At 46.5% G+C, this 19367-nt stretch overlaps 1 protein-coding gene across 1 annotated transcript in view; it reads right to left on the bottom strand.

Annotated features, from left to right (window-relative positions):
- Nucleotides 1-10732, bottom strand: part of JARID2 (jumonji and AT-rich interaction domain containing 2) — a 187331-nt gene extending 176599 nt beyond the window's left edge. Inside the window, exon 1 of the mRNA XM_040645071.1 lies at nucleotides 10320-10732. Coding sequence (XP_040501005.1) covers nucleotides 10320-10376 — 57 coding nt within the window. The 5' untranslated portion in view covers nucleotides 10377-10732. The remainder of the gene's footprint in view (nucleotides 1-10319) is intronic.
- Between the last annotated feature and the right edge of the window lie 8635 nt (nucleotides 10733-19367).

Here is a 19367-nt window from a genome sequence, read left to right as displayed (position 1 = left end):
CTATGGAACAGCACAAACCTCTACCAACATTCTACGACACGTTTTTCCGGAAAAATTAAACAAATGTTTGCAACCTAGCACGGGACTCATGTTCTTTGTTGACCTCCCACAAGAAGGATAAAGGTGTTTCCACGTGTGGGCATCTTAAGACAAAGCCCAGTAACTGTGCTAACACTGCACAACAATTTGGGCAGTCTGGAAACGAAGACAAAATCCAAACGGTTGCCTGACCTTCACAAGCTGGACAGAGTGTGAGCGGTTTGACCTGCATATTAAAGATGGACATTCGTGCTCATGTAGGGGAAATGCTAACTAGTCTGTGCACCCTCAAACGGAGGTGGGAGCAGCGAAAGAGGCCATCGTGTTATGTCCTGCCTATACACACACACACACACACACCATGGTTTACAGGGACCTGCCTGCCGTAAGCGGAGAGGCAGAATTACTCGCATTATCACCACAATCACGCTCAAACATCTGTTAGATCCTGGGAGGCTGTCCCCTTGCCCTATGCTCCCTACCCATGGACCACTGGCAGCAGGCCCATTCCTCCAGCTCACCCCCCTTTGACTCCACCCCCCCGCCCCCCACAGGACAAATCACAACCACAGAGCAGAAGCAGCCCAGGCCAGTATCTCACGAGATGGGCCGGATGATGATGATGATGGTTTTGATGGTTAAGGAGGGATGGCTAAGGGAATACCAAAATAATGCAAGTAAACATATTAAAACAACATTTCTTCCCTACCTCATTAAATATAAGCACCAATACACTGACTGTTTCTCTGGGTTCCTGAATTCTTTTTCTGACCTAGTTGGCTTCCCAGACACAATGGGTTTATAATGGGGGTACAGACAGATACTCTCCTGGTATCTGGTATCCAAGGGAAACATGGGAACCTAGCAAAAGGCCGATTTTAAGAGCATCATATTCGGAGGCCTACCAGTCACTTCTCTGGCTTTCGCTGCACGCCAGCTGCATGAACAAGGGGATGTGTCCCCAGCCCGTCCTTACCTGGCGAGGGCCTCCAAAGCTATACTAATAGACAAGGAACCCTCCTACAGCAGCAACAGCCCACATCCTATAAAACAGACACTGCAATGTTGCCAGTGAAGTCACTACCAGTTTTAAATGGAGGGAAGCGTTTCTGGACAACTAGAATCTCTTGTTTTGAGGTCACAAGGGCAAACACAGTCTTGTTGTATCACTGTATCTGTGTTCTGAAGTTTGGAGTAAAACAGACTAAGACAGACTCCAGGCTTGGCTTTAGCACTTAATAGTTAATATGACACCGGACAACTTGGATGGACATTTTTTTTTTAAGATTTTATTTTTAAGGAACGTCTACACCTAATGTGGGGCTCAAACTTACGCCTCCGAGATCAAGAGTCGCATGTACGCTCCACTGACTTAGTGAGCCAGGCGCGCCCCTGGATGAATCCCTCTTCCGTCAAAGCAAGAGTAAGCATTCAGTAAGGTTTCACTATGGTCTAAGTACTAGACGTGCAAAATCGTGTAATCCAACGACAGTAATAACAAGTTTTACCAATAGCCTCAACTTATGACAGTTCTTCGAGGAACTTGCCCAGTTCCTACGGATAAAAGCACCTGCGAACAGAGCTGAACTGGAAATAATGAAGCCCATCTCACAGAGGGCCTGTACATAGTAGGTGCTCAACAAACCGTGCTTACTGAGGTATGACCACTGACATTTCTGGCAAGTTCTAAAGGCCTTCTGAATTCCACACAGGTGTCTCTTGGGAGTGTGCTTTACATCCTGGGCGCTCAGAACATTGTGAGGTCAGCGTGCTCCAACCTTTCTGTCAGGACCTACAAAAGGGCCCACGACTTGCCGAAAAGCCCTCCCTGGGGCGTTGCAGAAGGATGACCCCTACCTCACCTCCTCATTCAGGGTGATTCTTTCATTCACCCGGCATTATTGAACAGCTCCCCGGGCCAGGTGCGCAGTAAATATTCACCAGCAATCTGCTAACAAGAAGGATCAAAGGGGGCCAAGGGCAGCACGAGGGGAAAGGCACCTCTGAAAACAAACAATTCACATCCTGTGCGACTGGTGTTGTGACAGAAATAGGAACAAGGTAACGAGAGAGCGACAGGGAGGTGGAAAATGCATCCAACCTGGGGGGTGGGGGGCGGGGCGGGGGGAGGCTTCTCAGAGGAAGTGAGAGTGAATCTTGAAGGATGAAAATGTGAACAGAGAGAGGATAGAGACCTCCTGGAAGGCTCTGTTTATCTCCAGGTACATTAACCCGATTTTTGCAACAACTGCCCAAGAGCCAGCCAGTTTCCCAGTCCCGTGGGGGCCTGTTCACACAAGATCCTTCCGCTGGTTTCACGAGTGTTTGACCCTCTCCCTCCCGCCTAGTCCTCTTTTCTTACCCCCCGCCCAGCCAGCACCCCCACCCCAAACACCCCCATGCACCACCCTCCACCAGCATCCAGAATGCAAGGTGGACCAGCTGAGTTCAGCCCCGCACACATTTCCACCTTCCTGAGACCCCACTGTTAGATCTTCCCCTCGGCTCCACTAACGGTGCACCCTGAGGCCATTAGGACTCCGCACTCCCACTCTCTCGATCACGTCACCTACCCACGTGCAATGGCACCCACAGACCCAAGGAGTCAAGAAACTTAAAGAAGTTTCCAGATACCAACTGCACACTATACATACTATAGTTTGTGCCCCTGAAAGCGTGCAGGTGAAGGGATGAACTAAGAAGAACGTGCAGGGGATACACTGGAGGCCAGAAGACGGGCCTCTTTTTATGAAGAACACTAAAGATGGCATATCCTCAGAAAAAAACCCTATCAACACTCAAGTGTTTCAGATCCACCCCAAACGCTGTTGGTAAATTAGGCCACACACCTGCACACCCAAAACTTGTGCCCCTTGGGACAGCCAACTTTGTTCCCTCAACCAATTACAAAGGGCAGGGCCACGGGTCACGGTGGGGGTGTTAGATTAGTAATAAACTTACATTTTTAATCAGCCAATCTCAATGTATGGACCTCATTTTAAACCAAGCTTCAAAAACAAGATGAGAGACAGACAGCAGAGGACATTAGAACACTGACTAGTTATCTGGGATCAAAACCTATTATGTATATAGGTATTCTCATCTTTTAAAGATTAATAATGAAATGTCTGCAAAGTATAGGATATCCTGTTCAAAAGAGCCAAGTGGCAGCAGAAGCATTAAGTGAAACCAAGTTGACCACGAGCTCGATACAGCTGGGGCTAAGAGAAGAGTCTATGGTGGCACATTTTATCATTTTCACCACTTCTGCACATAGTTGCAATTTCCTGTAATCGAAAGTTTTAATTTTCTTATTTTTTAATTAATTAACTTATTTATTTTTGGAGAGGCGGAAGGGGAACGAGCAGAGGCAGAGGGAGCGAGAATCTTAAGCAGCCTCTAAGCCCAGCGCAGAGCCCCATGAGGGGCTCGATCTCACGACCCTGGGATCATGATCTGAGCCAAAATCAAGAGTCAGACACTCAACCAAGGGAGCCACTCAGGCGCCCCAATAAAAAGTTTTTTAAAGGCTGGAAGGTGTTTTCTCCTCCAGAAAAAAAAAAGAAGAAGAAGAGGTTTTAAGCCACATGACATGTAACTGAAGCAGCAATTGTCACACTGCTGGGTCTTAGGATCTCTTCGAACTCTGAAAAATTACTGAGGACCAAAGCGCTGTTGTTTACGTGGGATACAGATATATAGATATTGATAAGCAGAGAGAGACACGGAGGGAAATTTTCAAGTTAAGTTTCAAATTGCGGTGCCTGGCTTGCTCAGTAGGTAGAGTGTGCGACTGACTCTTGATCTCAGGGGGTTGTGAATTCGAGCCCCACACTAGGTGAAGAGACTACTTAAAAGGAAAAAAATCTTTAAAAAAAGTTTCAGGATGACTGCGTGGCTCAGTCGGTTAAGCATCTGCCTTCGCTCAGGTCATGATCACAGGGTCTCAGGATCGAGTCCCCCATCGGGCTCTTTGCTCGGCAGGAAGCCTGCTTCTTCCCCTGCCTGCTTCTCCCCCCCGATTGTGCTCTCTCTCTGACAAATAAATAATCTTTTAAAAAAATTAAAAAGTTTCAAATTAATACCAAGAAAAATTTTAAATATATATATTAATTCATTTAGAAAATAACCACCACACGTTAACATAAATAACATTCTTATGAAAACTGTCTTTTCCAAAATAAAAAAATTTAGCGAAAAATGAGGCAAAGTCTCCTGCTCCTGCAAACTCCATGATGTCTGGCTTGAATCGGTCAGCTCGATTCTCCCACCTGAACTCAATCCGATGTGCTATCACGGATCATGTAGCATCTAGAATGCCCCGCCGCGCAGTTGGGAGAGAATGACAGTAAAAACAGGAATACATCTTAACGTGCAAATGCCCTCAAAGGGACTCTGAGAACCCCAAGATTCCCTGTGGGGCACTTTGGGAACCACTGAGATGGAGGGAATCTCTGTGGGAAAAGGCAGAATTTCCTTGACACCAGGCCTAGCAAGAACCCTCTATACTCCTTTTTAATTGTGAAGTAAAGTGAGGCACAAAATTTAAATACCCAGAGTTGGCAAAGAGAACGCCCTCCCGTGTGTGCAGAGCACCATGGAGAGGAAGGGCCTCCGTGGAGTGACGCCCGGTGCAAAGTGCCTTTAAACATTCACGCCCATAAATCCAAGACAAGCTGTGAACGTCTCTCACAGGAAGTCAATATGCTAGGTCTCCGGACAAGCAGTTTTCTTTTAAATTAAACAGAACAAAACTGGACAGGTCAGAGTATGTCATGGATGAATACAAATAATTTCTTAATAAGGCAAAGTTTCACGAAACGTGTTTCAGTTTTGCATGTGTGTGCACAAAGCGTGGGTCTCAAGTCAAAATTTCTTAGTGCAGATACAAGCCCAAGTTCAAGCCCACACTTGAACGAGTGTCCTTTTATTTTTTGGTTTTATTAAGATTTCATTTTTAAGTAATCTCTACACCTAACGTGGGGCTCAAACTTACAACCCCAAGATCAAGAGTCACATACTCTACTGAGCCAGCCAGGCATCCTGAAAACAACCCAATTTTACAGGGGGCAAATCAACATAGGGAAATATGCTCGCCATCTATCAGTCACTAGGGAAATGCAAACTAAAACCATAGTGAGATTCTACCACACACCTTTTAAAACGACTAGAATTTAAAAACCGACAGCGCCAAGTACAAAGGAACCCTCAAGAGCAAACTGAACCCTCATGCATTGCTTGGAGAACGCAAAAGAGTAGTCTGGAAAAGACTAGCATTTTCTTATAAAGGTTAGACATGCACAAGCAATGAATACCTAGCAACGAATACCATAACCCCACAAAAACCTATATACGGCAGCCCTGCCCGTAACTGCCAAAGACTGGAAACGACCACATGTCTGTGAGCTCAGGAAGCGACAGATACCAACTGTGGTCTGTCCAGAGGACAGAATACCACTCAGCAGTGAAAAGAAATGCACGTCTAACACCAACCACATGCATGAATCTCAGATTAAGAAACTCTACTCAAAAGGATACATACTGTGTGATTCTACTTAAACATTGTAGAAACGTCAGAAAATCTAGGAAAGAGATCAGTGGTGATAGAGAGGGTTCACTACAAAGGAGCGCTTGACTGTGATGGGTTATAGGACATCGTGCATTTATCACACTTCCTAGAACTGTTCACCGAAAATAGGCGAATACTACTGCACGCTAGTTACACCTCAATACAAGTCTACTTTATTAGGGAAAGGCCACAGGTGTGCCCCCCAAGTTCTTGGCAGAACACACAGTGCTATCCAACAGGAACAGAGCACCGTTTAAAATTATCAAACAGTTCAATTAAAATTGCTAAAATGCGTGACAATTTTAACTCAACGATATCCAAAGCAGTATCATTTAAACATGCAATCAATATAAAAATCAACTTCGCTAGCTCTCTTTTCATATTACAAAGACCTAGAAAGTCCACGTGTATTTTCCACGGATAGCACGTAACAACGGAGACCAGGCATAGTCACGTGGCCAGTGGCTACCTTCACATCTGAAGTACTAAAGTACAGGACAAGCCAGGATCTCGAGGAAAAAGCACAAAAGGGAAAACAGCAAGATGCTTGCTGGAGAACCCTCCCCTGCTTTTACTTAGCTAGGCTAAGGTCAGTCAGTCCCCGCACACACCAGCACCCCCACCCCCCAAGCCCATCTCTGATTTGTAAGAAAGGAAAAGAAAAAGCAAAAGCACAAGAGGCAGCTACTCCCACACAATTCAGATATGCTTTACTGGAGGCAGCAAGAAATGCAGGAGAAATGCATTTGGAAAATCAGGCTGTGCCTGCTTGCCCAACAGGCAAAAGCCCACCACCCACACAGATCTAAGAGGCTCCTTACCACAGCTCTGGGGGAGCAGAAAGGAAAAAAAAGCCAGAATGATTCTGTTGGGAAACCTACAATCACTATGCTGCAGAGAAAAGTAACCTCCAGTCCTGGCGACTTGCTTGCAGGACTGTGTTTCTAGAATGAGCCTTGCCACTAGGACCGAATCACACAGAGTCCAATCTCAAATGAACCAGATAATTCAGAACAGCTTGGAATTTTTTTTCTTTCTTTGGTTTAAAGAGGATGCTGTTATGTTTATATTATGGTTATATCTGATATTCTGGAATTCAGGGTGGCAGGAAGCTTTAAGACATCATCTGGAAGTGGCTTTAAGAAATCATCTCTCCTTCTCTATCCTGAAATCTCCCCCTGCCAACACCCACCCCGCCACGTTACGGATTTCCTCGTACAAAGGATCACCCCAAGAGGAGCTATCTTTTTTTAGCTTAAAGATTAAGAAAAAGCAAGTCTGATTCCGCCAGCGGCTTAATGCTCCCTGAGTGCTGGCTGAAAATACTGCCCGGGGTCTGTCTCTAGACAAATTAGTTCTTGAACACTTAGAACATATGCCAGGCGCTATTCTAGGCACTGCTCATGGGGTTCACACTCACTGAATTCCTTAACAAGGTGCTATTACTGGGTATTCTCCCATTCTGCAGGAAGGGAAAGGACTCGGGGAGAATGTTAGTCAAAGCACACCCAGGCACCTGTCCAGACCTTCTTGGACACAGGGAGAGATAGTGAATAAAACATTTTGTAGCCCATTGCGAATCCATACAGAATTAGTCTAGAGACTGACGACAGTCATGCTCTTATGATGTGAGCCCCTGTTCTTTAACCAGGGACAGAATCAGAGCCGCAGGTAACTAAGGTCCAACGAGCAGTCATTATTCCATATACTTCTTAGTATGTGTGAAATTACATTTACGTGCTTTTCATTCCACCAATCAGGACCTGTGAAGATTTCCCACCCGCTCATGCATCCCTAGACACCAATTCCAATAAGGAGAGACCCCTTCCCATTATAAAATTAGAATGCGATTCTAACGCATGCTCTATTATTGACCAACTTTTCATATCTTCAAGGAAAGTCTTTTTTGTTATCGTATCTCTGTTAACTATTCACCCCGAGTGCAGCAGTTAGTTTGCAAAATGTAAGGGGGAGTCATAGGAGATGCTGAAGAAAAGGTGTTTTCTGCTGACGAGTTGTGCAACGGCTAAGTCCCCGGACGCACTCAGTCTTTGATTCTGAACAGACAGCTTGGTTTTACGGCCACCAATGCTTGAACACTGAAACAGAGCAGAAAAAACAGAGCTCCAAAACAAAGGTCTCATGACCCGACCAAAAGGATTTTCAAACTTGTTAAATATTTCCTGGTCAAACCCCGTATGAATTGCACTGCTGTCATACTTAATCCTTACGTAACTGTGCACGTTCACGTTAACGAAACGTGTTCTATAACCAATATTATGAACATTCGCATGGGCGTGATTAGCCTGTTATTATACAGGATGGACAACTAACAAGTAACTATTAATTGTAGGAGCGTCTGGGTGGCTCCGTTGGTTAAGCATCTGCCTTCAGCTCAGGTCACGATCTCAAGGTCCTAGGATCGAGCTCCCCTGCTCAGCAGAGAGTCTGCTTCTCCCTCTCCCTCTGGCCCCCCAACTCCTGCTCTGTCCTCCTCTCTCTCTCAAATAAGTAAAATCTTTAAAAAAATAACCGTATGAGTTTTACCTTCTTGAGTAAAAAAATGGCATATCTATATATATATCTATATCCCTGGAACAAGAAGGTGGCTGGTTATACCAATGATACTAAAACTCAATGTGATACATAGCGGCACATGCCCAGGTCTTCCATAATTGGTAAGGTTCAGGAATCAATCTCAAATCTTTGAAGACAGCGTTATTTTCTTCCCAAAATTCTTCTGTAAGCTTCTGGTACATTTTCAGCCTGTTAACAACATGTGTCCAGCGCCCCAAATGCTGCCTTATACAATCAAATATAGACTTCTTGAGTGAAATGTTATTATAATACACCTCCTCCCCTCCCCAAATCAAAATACTACAATTTCATAGAACTTCACAAACAAAATGGGCAAATGCAACAATAGCATAAAATTACTCTGTTCCCAACAGCAGATCGTATTTCATACGCGGATTAAAATAACAAACAAGAGTCTCAAATTCTTGCGTGCCACTGGCTAAAAATACTAGACTGCTCTGTATTGGTTTTATTTTCACTCGCAATATACGCAAAGTTCGAGGCCACATGGTTAATTCCACAAATGAAATACGGTTAGTAGTTATTTCGTATATTATCCATTCTGAGTAACATCTAATCTAGCTGCTCTCAGAAAGATTCCTGATTAGATAAGGAGGAAACACTTTGTGTCATTAGCTATACACAGTTTCATCTTGTTTAGGAACTGCGATGGTCATGAATGCCAGATGAGTACGAAGTACAGTAGGTTCCAAAACCACCTCCAGGAACAAGAGTCGATCAACATTTCACCTTCTCCGTCAGCCCACCCACGTGGCAGGCGCCCGCTCCGAGGGATCTCTCATCTAGCCCCGAGTACAATCACAGAGTTCCACAAAGCCCATTTTTTCCCACGTTCGTCCATAGAGGTTACGCACTGCCTCATGAATTCAAGGTTTTCCTCTTTCCTTGTAAATCAGTCGCGGTGGAACCAGAACGAGGTTAACCCAGCTTGGACCACTATACACAAGCAAGACCCTACACGTGCATCCTAACGAAATATTAAGGTCCCTGGAATTGGGGGGGGGGAGCCAGGGTGTGCGGAGGATTAAAAGAGCAATGCTGCTTCTAGAAGTCCTCTGCACCAGCACCCCACCCCACCCGCCCAGCAGTCAGCCTCCCCTGTAGACCCAGCCACGCAGGGTCCTAAAGCTCCCAGCAAACCAGTCCCAGGAGGCCAGGACGGCAGTTTTCAGTTCTGAAACACACGGAAAGAACACACTTGAGGATGGAGGAGCTGGTGAGTGAGCTCAAAGTAACCGAGCTCTAATAATTTAGCCGTGTCTGTCTGAAATTAGCAGCTTGTATTTACATAGATGCGCTCCCCGCCTAGGGTGTGACCCAAGTCTCTCTGGGCGCCTCGCTCCAGTTCAAATAAGGAAAAGAGTCACGGGGCTGAACTTCTCTGAAATCAAAAGGTAAATGATGCAGTGGAGCAAGAAGCTTGATTATTGCATCAAATTTACATAATTTGCAACCGTTGATTAGGTGGTTTTTCCTCATAGAAAGTTAAAGGGCCATCCTCAGGTTAAACCTTCATTGCTCCCCTCTCCGGTCCAGACTCCCCGTTTCCCAGTTCCGATCCAGAAACCAAACACAGCTCATCTCACTCACGCGCCGAATGGCCAGCGCAGAACCACGTCCAGAAAAAGGTGACACGCGGTACAGGGAGCATCAGAGCCACCCCTTAAAATCACGTTTAAGGCGGCAGCCCCGCACCAGTCCCAGCTCTGCAAACAGGATGAAACATCTGTTTGTGTCTCGTGAATCCCTTTGATGATTTATAACATTCCGTAGATCTCTCTCCCCTCCCCCAAGAAAGGGAATAAGCCATAAAGCCAGTCATCCTTTCTCTGAAATCACCAAAGGCCCGATTCCACCCCACCCCCAAACCGGCTTCGCTCCGAAAACGGATTGGAACTGAATGTCTAGGCTGCTTCCTTATGCCCTTTTAATAAAGCCAACCACAGCAAAGAAAACAGAAATTAGTGGCAAGTACAGAGCTTTTTGCCACTGGGATTCATAGCAGCCTTTGGACAAGCCATTATGGCTGTCTGGCTCCAGCTCTGCTCTCAATAACCACCCCCCCTCGCTGGCCTGCCCCACACCACCCTCTGAGATCAAAGGCAACACTTACTGTTATAACATCCTGAGCAATCCGGGAATCCCGAGAGGTTTTTGTTACCTTTCCCATCCCTCATTGTCTCTGCTCCAAAACACGCTTTCTAATGAGGCAGGCCAGCCCCAGCACGGCCAAACCAGTGAATCAGGCCAGTCCCAAAGAGAGGGTGTGGGGGTGCCTCCGGGGGAGGGTCAGGACAAGCTCTTCAAGAGCCTGTGGTTCTCAGACTCTATTTCCGGCTAGAGGGCTGCATGGCAAGCTTCTCGTTATAGATTAGGTAGCTACAACAACAAAAATCAAGAAACGCCCAAAAGTTCATGCTGCACATGTAAAAAAAGGCTCAGGTATCCTACGAGGAAATCCCGCTTCTTGTACAGGAACCCGAGTGACTGCAGAGAGCGACACCCAAGCCCCAAGCAGCAGCACGGGGGCACAGCTCTGCTGACCTTGCTCCTTGCTCTTTTCCTTTTCCACTCATCTTTTAAAACCCCAAGTGCCAGGGCGCCTGGGTGGCTCAGTCGGGGAAGTGGCCGCCTTCAGCTCAGGTTGTGATCTCAGGGTCCTGGGGTCAAGCCCCAGCATCGGGCTTCATGCTTAGCAGGGAGCCTGCTTCTCCCTCTCCCTTTGCCCCTCCCCCCTGCTCATGCTTGCTCTCGCTCTGTCAAATAAAATAATAAAATAAATAAATAAAATTAAATATATATATATATAAAATAAACCCCAAATGCCCGCCGTAGCCATGTGCCCTCCAGCCTGGCCCTAGACTTCAGCTTTTTCCGTGCAGTGCAGACACAAAGGCAGGCAGGGCAAGATCCGCGTGTGCCATCACTCTCCCCACCACTGTCACATTCTCCCCTGGGGCCTGCTCAGCAAACCTCCTAAGTAAGGGCCACAGCACTCAACACCGGACTCAGCCTCCTGCGGCCTCTTCACCTCACCTGCTGAAGCCTGGTGGTGAGGCCCAGCCAGCGGCGAAGAGGGCAAGACAAGGGAGGCTCGAACACTCAAACTTTGCGCAAACAGGACAGGTGCTGGACACAAACCACAACAGGGATCACCCCCTCCCTCGGCCGGATCTGCACACCCCAGCTTTGTGGAGCGCCTCGGAGGAAATACACGCCCCCACGGGCACACCCACCTTGAAGGGGCGTAGAAGGGCCTAGAACAAATACCTATGCATCTCCTCAGATTAGAAACTCAACCTGAGGAACTACCTTGAACTGAAACCCAAAAACTGCATTCCAAGACAACATCTCAGGGATTCAGAGCGCGCGCTGTGGTTGGGATTATGGAACCCACTGGTTACACGATAAGCAACTGGGTTGGTTTGCAAGAACTCACTTTGCAAGCAGGGCAAGAGGCAAAACTCCAGGTTTCCTGAGGTAAAAGGTAAAAATTTCCTAGGGAGTTTTGGGGGAAATTACTCTTCTAGCAATGCTTGCAGATATCAAACAGAAGCATATTTTACCCAGAAATCCATGCATCAACCTTTACATGACTCCCCAAGTTACACCAAACCGTAAATAACCACCTCAGAAGCCAAGCTATTATCCTAAATGATACTTACACATTCTCAAGTGCAAGAGGAAAAAAATAACTGACGTGTTAATACGGTCTCTACATTTTAGAGACGTTATTTCTGAACTGGTTCTAAGAGCTGTTTCTTCCCCCTTTTCTCAAGGGGTTTTCACGGACAGGAAGAAATCATTTCTGACTAAAAAAATTCTATTGCTTAAAAAACAAATTTTTTTTTTCTGTTGCTAAGTTGCTACAATCGAGCTTAAAATTCTGCAGCAACATTCCACTTTTAATCGTAAGGAACTGGCAGCAAAAGGATGTCTAAAAATCACAACTGCTAATACAGGGGCTCACTCCGCACCAGATGTACACTCATTTAAACCCTACATCAAAGGTGCTGCTATTATTCCCTTTTCGCTCGGGAGGAAACGGAGGCGCACACAGGATAAATGACTTGCCCACAGTCCTTCCACTAGCGTCACAGCTGAGCTTCAGACCTAAGGCATCTGGCTCAAGTGAGCCTTTTCACTAAATCACACTGCTTCAAAGGTCTGCTAAAAACTGAACGAGAGCTGAGCTCTTTAAAGACACTGAGGACATTCCAAAGCGATAGAGAGATACGAGGACAATCTTTGCAGGGAGGGGATTTTAGTGATACCACCCACTACTGTTACCGTCGAGAATGGTCCAAAATAACATCACCTTTTTTTTTTTTTTTAAGGTTTATTTATTTGAGAGGGAGCGTGGCCGAGCACATGGGCCGGGGAGGGAGGGGCAGAGGGAGAGAAAGAGAAAGAATCAAAAGCAGACTCCGCGCTGAGCACGGAGCCCAACACGGGACTCGATCTCACAACCCTGAGATCATGCCCTGAGCTGAAATAGAGTGGGCCACTTAACTGACTGTGCCCCCCAGGCGCCCCAAAACATCCCCACTTTTAAGCAGTAGGAAGCATAAAAAGTGATACCGTCCTTGGCAACAAACCTTAAAATTATTAAAAAGGCAATCTCTGCTATAAAATATTTCTAACTGAACAACTGCAGAATCTGTATTTCGTCTTATCTTTTCAAGCAAGACGCTCGCTTTTTAGAATCAAAACACGTACAGGCCCCCACCTTAGTTGTACCTGTGGTATTAGTTGAGAAAATACTTAACCAAATGACATTTATGGAACAGAACCAAAAGAAAGCAGGACCCATATGAATTTCCTAGGCTCTAATCCTGGCTCCAGCTTATGTCCTCAGCCTCTAGGAAATCCATCTGAACAAAGAAGATTAATCTAAAAGCATCACTTCCTTCTTTCACAGATTTGGGAACCATAAAAAAAAAAGTATTTCAAAAGTCAGTCATAATAGCAAGTACGGAAGAGATGACCAGCACACCGGGCCCAGTAGACACACAACCACAGGACTTGCTTTTTAAGATTTTATTTATTTATTTAGAGAGCAAGAAGAGGGGCAGAGGGAGAGGGAGAGAATCTCAAGCAGACTCCAAGCTGAGCATGGAGCCCGACGCGGGGCTTGGTCCCACGACCCTGAGATCATGATATGAGCTGAAACCAAGAGTCAGACGCTTAGCTGACCGAGCTACCCAGGTGCCCCAGGACTTGCTTCTTTAAAGCACTCTCCTAATTCCGGGTCAAGTACTAGACTGAAAACTCCAATCCAACATGAAGAAAGAACTGAACACAAACCCCCCTCGCTCTACAAGTAACTCGGGACTATCACAACTAATGGGGAGCTGCGGCTTTAGAGCCCCCCCTGGTTTGGCCACACCCCCTCCTCATTATGAAGGTACACGAACTGCACTGGAGACACACGGCCACTCCTGAACAGGGGTGTTGGTCAGAACCCCAGATTCCACACTTCACTCTGGACTTTACGGGCTCCACTCTGCGTCCCATGCTGAAGATCAAAGCTGTCTGAAGCTGTAATCCTTCAAGATGAGGCCAACAAACCCCACCTTGGTCCTCACCACCCTGGGAAGAAGCCGGCTGATACCGCCGGGGAAGGGGGTGGGGGGGAGTCAGGTCACTTTGCACACCGCCCACACTGAAGTTAAACATACAAAATTCCCAGAGACCGACACGGTGTCTGACCCTCTGTGGTCCTACAGAGTGTCCACCAGGCCGCGTCTTAAAGAGGCCGACGTTTGTCATGTCTAAACTCTGCTTTCTGACAGAATCAATATATGCAAATACAATGATAATTCTCAGACAAGCATGCCACCCTCCTGTTTCTTGCGAAAGATTCTCACAGTAGAAGCCAGGACCAAAGCAGGCCAGGTATCCAGGTATGGTTTTCTGGGGGGTTTTCTGAGGTGGTTTTTGGTTTGGTTTGTTTTTGTATTTTGCTTTACTGATAATTCTCCAGAAACCAAAAATCGCAAAAGACGAATAATCATTCACAAATTATTACTGCAGTCCACTTCACAGTCCCCAAAACTTTTCCTCCAAGATCTATCTTCTGGCATTGGTGTCCCATGGATTCCCTCTACCATTTTGCAAATTCAAGCTTCCTCTTTCTTGCCCCTCCAAGAGGCCTCAAAGTGCATTTCCAGGGTCTGTCAGCCTCAACACACAAGTACCAAACTGTAGAAGTTTTAGCTAATGCATGGCTTTTTACTGACCCCCCAATATCACTTATCAAATTAAAGCCCTGCCCGTGACAGATCGGACGCCCCAAGTCACAATGTGAACTATGGCAAATTTCAAAGTACTCTTTGCTCATCCGTTCCTTCACCAACACTCAGGAAGCATGAAGTGCCAGGCACTGTTTTCGGTGCTTGAGGTAAATCTGTGAGCAAGAACAAAAAGACTCCTGCTCTCAGGAAGTTTATATTCACTGGAGAAAACGAAACACAAGTAAAGAACAAGGCATCTGAGAGACAGTGGTAAATTGTTAGAAACAAAAGAGCAGTGGGATAGACTAACCTGGCAAGAGAGCAACAGGGGTGTCCCCCCCCACCCCGAGCCACAGTGGGTCCTCTGATAGGCACTGGAATTCCAGTCCAACCGTGCCACTGCCTGAGTTAACTATCTGAGTTAACTTCACTAGGTTAGGTTCCTTGATCTCTGGAAGCCTCACAGGTATCCTCGCCTGGGAACAGGATCACCTGAGTAACTGCTATTCAGAATCAGAGAGACTTGTCCTAGCAAGACCTTGGGCCCAGAGACAGTAGACTCTTCCCAAACAAGATATGGCAGAGAAAAATAAAAAGGGTGCCTGGGGCCAAGAGGACATTTCTGGCTTCTTGAGGGAGATAGCCAAAGGTGATTACCAACTCCCACCCTATGAAGCCCAGGGCAGAGCTCGGCTGCCTTGAGGAGAAAGGCTTAAATGATACACTTAAGGTACTTCTTTCCTTAAAAGTCCAAATGGGGGGCACCTGGTCGGTTAACTGCCTTCGGCTCAGGTCATGATCCCGGAGTCCTGGGATCGAGCCCCACGTCGGGCTCCCTGCTCAGCAGGGAGCCTGCTTCTCCCTCTTCCACTCCCCCTGCCTGTGTTCCCTCTCTTGCTATCTCTGTCAAATAAATAAATAAAATCTTAAAAAAAAAAAAAAAGTCCAAGTGGGAAGAAACTTTCTAATAATCTGTACTTAAACAAGTTCCTATATATATATACACACATACACATACCCGCCAGGGAATGCTGCCACCAAGTCTGGCTTCAGACTAGCTGTTCTTCCCCGGATTCACAAGCCAAAAAAACTAGTGCCGCCGAGAAAACACACACACCATGGCTGGGAGTTCGAGCGTCACCCCACAATGTAAACAGGCGTGGTTCTCCACGCTAGGCTTGCACACCCATTCTGCTAAAGCACCAACGACCTACAGGCTTTGATTTGACCAGGAACGCGGGTCACTGCAGTGCTGACAGCAGGCTTCTCAAAACCGGCCCTCTTCAAGACGTGAAGTCACCAGTGAGGACGTAGAGGCAGGATCTGTGAGAAGCGTGTCCCAATTGCTAGGGTTTGCGAAGAACCTTCCAGAGCAGAACCTTCCAGAGCAGGACAAGCTGCCACACAGTGATTCCAAGTCCAGGCCACCCCGGCCCCAACTGTCCCTGACAAGACACTCGCTCTCAGGGTGCCTGGGTGGCTCAGTCGGTTAAGCATCTGCCTTCCGCTCAGGTCATGATCCCAGAGTCCTGGGATCGCGCCCCACATCAGGCTCCCCGCTCTTCCCTCTCCCTCTGCTGCTCCCCCTGCTCGTGCTCTCCCTCTCTCTCTGTCAAATAAATAAATAAAAGCTTTAAAAACAAATAAATAAAGACACTCGCTCTCAACACAGCACTTTCTTCACATTAGAATAAAATGAGATGTTACAGCGTGTATGCACCCACCAAGCACAAAGATCCAACAGAATGGGACTTTCTCATCCATTAAAACTACATTAGCAGAGATGATTAGACATTTTCCTGTAACTGAAGGCTCCGTGGGTCCTCACTGTTTCGAAGAAGGCATGCTTTTCCTTCCCTGTGGAAGGAAGGAACGTGAGGTTGACAGTTGCCTAGCGCTGAACTCTGTGATACTCAGCATTGAACCCTTTTCCAAAACTGTTAAGTTTCAAAACAAGCAACGGCGATCCAACAGAAAGCTCACCTACTCTGTGGAAAGGGAGGCGGGCAGCCCGGTGTCGGGGCAGGTGCTGACCTGGAGAGAATTCCAGCATTTAGATCCGGCTGATAGTAAAGAACAAGACCGGTTTTTCACCCTCATCTGGAAGGGCGAGGGTGGATGGGTCTCTCTCCAGTCACTTGGGTTTTTCAGTGCACGTGAAAGATAAAGGCTGCTTTAAGGCCCAGCTGAGAAAACGACTCCACACGGAATAATGGAAGGATCATGCCATTCCCAGAAAGAGAGAAAGACAGAAAGCCACAGAAAACCAAAGAAAGGCAAAGACAGACAGAAAAGCATAGGCAGAAAGAAAAGGAAAGCTGATTCAGGCAGAAAAGGAAGGAAGGAGCTACGGGTACACCCAGCACGGATCAGTCTCAAAAAGACATGGCAGTGAAGGAATTCGACCTAACAGTGTTTCCATCTATACAATAGTGCTAGAAATCAGGTCAGCGTTGGCCTCGGACTGGGGGAGGGAAGGAAACTGGCTGCAAAGGGGCAGTAATAAGGGAACTTTCTGAGGTGACGGGCATTGGACGCCTGGGTGGCTCAGTGGGTGAAACACCTGCCTTCGGCTCAGGTCATGATCTCGGGGTCCTGGGGTTGAGTCCCTGCTGGGCGGTGAGCCTGCTTCTCCCTCTGCCTGCCCCTCCTCCACTCCCACCCCCGCTTGTGTGCGCGCACACACACACTCTCCTTCTGTCTGATTAATTAATTAATTAATTAAAAAAATCTTTTTTAGGGGCGCCTGGGTGGCACAGCGGTTAGGTGTCTGCCTTCGGCTCAGGGCGTGATCCCGGCGTTGTGGGATCGAACCCCACGTCAGGCTCCTCCGCTATGAGCCTGCTTCTTCCTCTCCCACTCCCCCTGCTTGTGTTCCCTCTCTCGCTGGCTGTCTCTATCTCTAATAAATAAATAAAATCTTTAAAAAAATAAAAAATAAAAATAAAAAAAATAAATAAGAAATCTTTTTAAAAAAAAAGTGTTGCATCCCCTTGATGGGATGGTAATACCCAGGTGTATGCAGTTGTCAAAATTTATCCAACTGTACGCTTGAAAGGGTTGTGTTCTAAATTGTACTTCGATAAACTTGACTTTTTAAAAAAAAACTGGAACAGATTTACGATTGTTTAAAAACAAAAGAGGGACAAGGGAGGTAGAATGAGTTGTGACAACTCATTAGGTTAACCTGATTTTTCTGGAAAGTAGCCACCCAAATTAAATACAAGTCAAAGCCAAAAGCCACACCTTTGGTGATAGTTGAGGGACCTGGTCCGATTGTGGAAAATTCCTTCAAGTTTCATGCTGTTGAAAGTGACTTATTAATGAAATATTTACAATACAAACCCTTTCAAGACTTGAGACATTTAAAGGAAAAGTAGATTTTATCTTAAGAAAAAAAAAAAAGAAAAGGCAAGAGAAAACTAAAAAGTCACTTCTTTGCAAAATGAATCAGCGTGCCACGTGTGGTTTGTGTGAAGGGATTTGTTTCTGTGTTGTGCAGAAAAGCAAATCCAATACTAATCTGCCGAGAGAAAAAGATGTGCTCACAAGTGTTCGTACTTTTTCAAACCCAGAAATTTACACTCCCACGTCTGAGGGAGGCTCCCCACACTCGGGCTTCGTACTAGGTGGAAGGAAGCAGGCCACCAGCACCCCTGGGGTGGTTACTGGGTTTGGGGTGGGGATGATATCCTGCCCCAGTCTCTAGGCCACATGGAGGGGGGTCCTGATGTTACAGAAATACTACGGGACTATCCCACCCCAGTACAAAAAAGCGCTCTGATAAAGAACCATAGCACTGGAACTCAAAATGTGGCATACCAAAGGAGCCCAGTCCTTGCACTGACAATGTCGCGAACTCCACTGAGGGTTCTCCAAAGGGGACAGTGGGCAGGAGGCCCTGCAGGGACACAGAAAACCAGAACACATTCCCAGGGCTGGACCCAAGGAGCCCACAAACCAAAGTCAGCTCGGTTCCTGGCACAAAACAATTCACAAGTCATCCTGGCAGAGGTCATATCCAAGATCTATTTTAAGACAATTGCCTTGGTCTGAATCTCAGCTTCTAGAATGGGGAGACCCTGAGAGGCCAAAGAGTGCCGATTTTCAAAGTTAAAATCCCATCTCATAGAAGAGATGGGTCAGAAGTCCTAGGCCCTGGGGCGCCTGGGTGGCACAGCGGTTAAGCGTCTGCCTTCGGCTCAGGGCGTGATCCCGGCGTTATGGGATTTAGCCCCACATCGGGCTCCTCTGCTATGAGCCTGCTTCTTCCTCTCCCACTCCCCCTGCTTGTGCTCCCTCTCTCACTGGCTGTCTATCTCTGTCAAATAAATAAATAAAATCTTTAAAAAAAAAAAAAAAGAAGTCCTAGGCCCATTCTCTTTTAGAACCTGCAGAAACTTCCATACATAGGTGAGGGTATCCCCCAGATTTCTGGAACTGCCTGGCATGAAACTTGCAGAAAGCATGGGCCAGAAAGAGGCGTGGGGGTGGGGAGGCCATCCTGAGCACCCCTCTACTGGAATTCAGGGCCATCTCTCACTCAGCTTGTGTTCTGCTATGTAAATCATGTTTCAGTTTTGGTTGGGGTAATATGGGAGGGGGAGACTTATTAATGCTATCTACAAATGGTAAGTTCAACAGACAGGTTTTTTCCACTGTGACTAGTCATTTGTAAAGAATACTGATTTTCTTAATTTTATTCTGCAAAGCGGCTACGGCAGGAAGCGTCACTTTTATGCTGTTCTGCAGGGTAATGATAAAAACTAATATTCATGTATTTTTACATAAATCACATGCTTGTTTTGCTCTAACCAGTAGTAGGAGGCAAAGGCACTTAAGCAGCACTTCTAGAAATTAAATTAGTTATCTGGTGTTCATCTGTTTCACCAGAGACACCCAGCCCAGCCAGCAAGCCAGTCTGG

The sequence above is a fragment of the Ursus maritimus genome, unplaced genomic scaffold, assembly GCF_017311325.1.
Source record: "Ursus maritimus isolate PB19 unplaced genomic scaffold, ASM1731132v1 scaffold_30, whole genome shotgun sequence".
Lineage (NCBI taxonomy): Eukaryota > Metazoa > Chordata > Mammalia > Carnivora > Ursidae > Ursus > Ursus maritimus.
The sequence above is the reverse complement of the archived record's forward strand: the minus strand, read 5'-3'. Positions and strand labels throughout refer to the sequence as shown.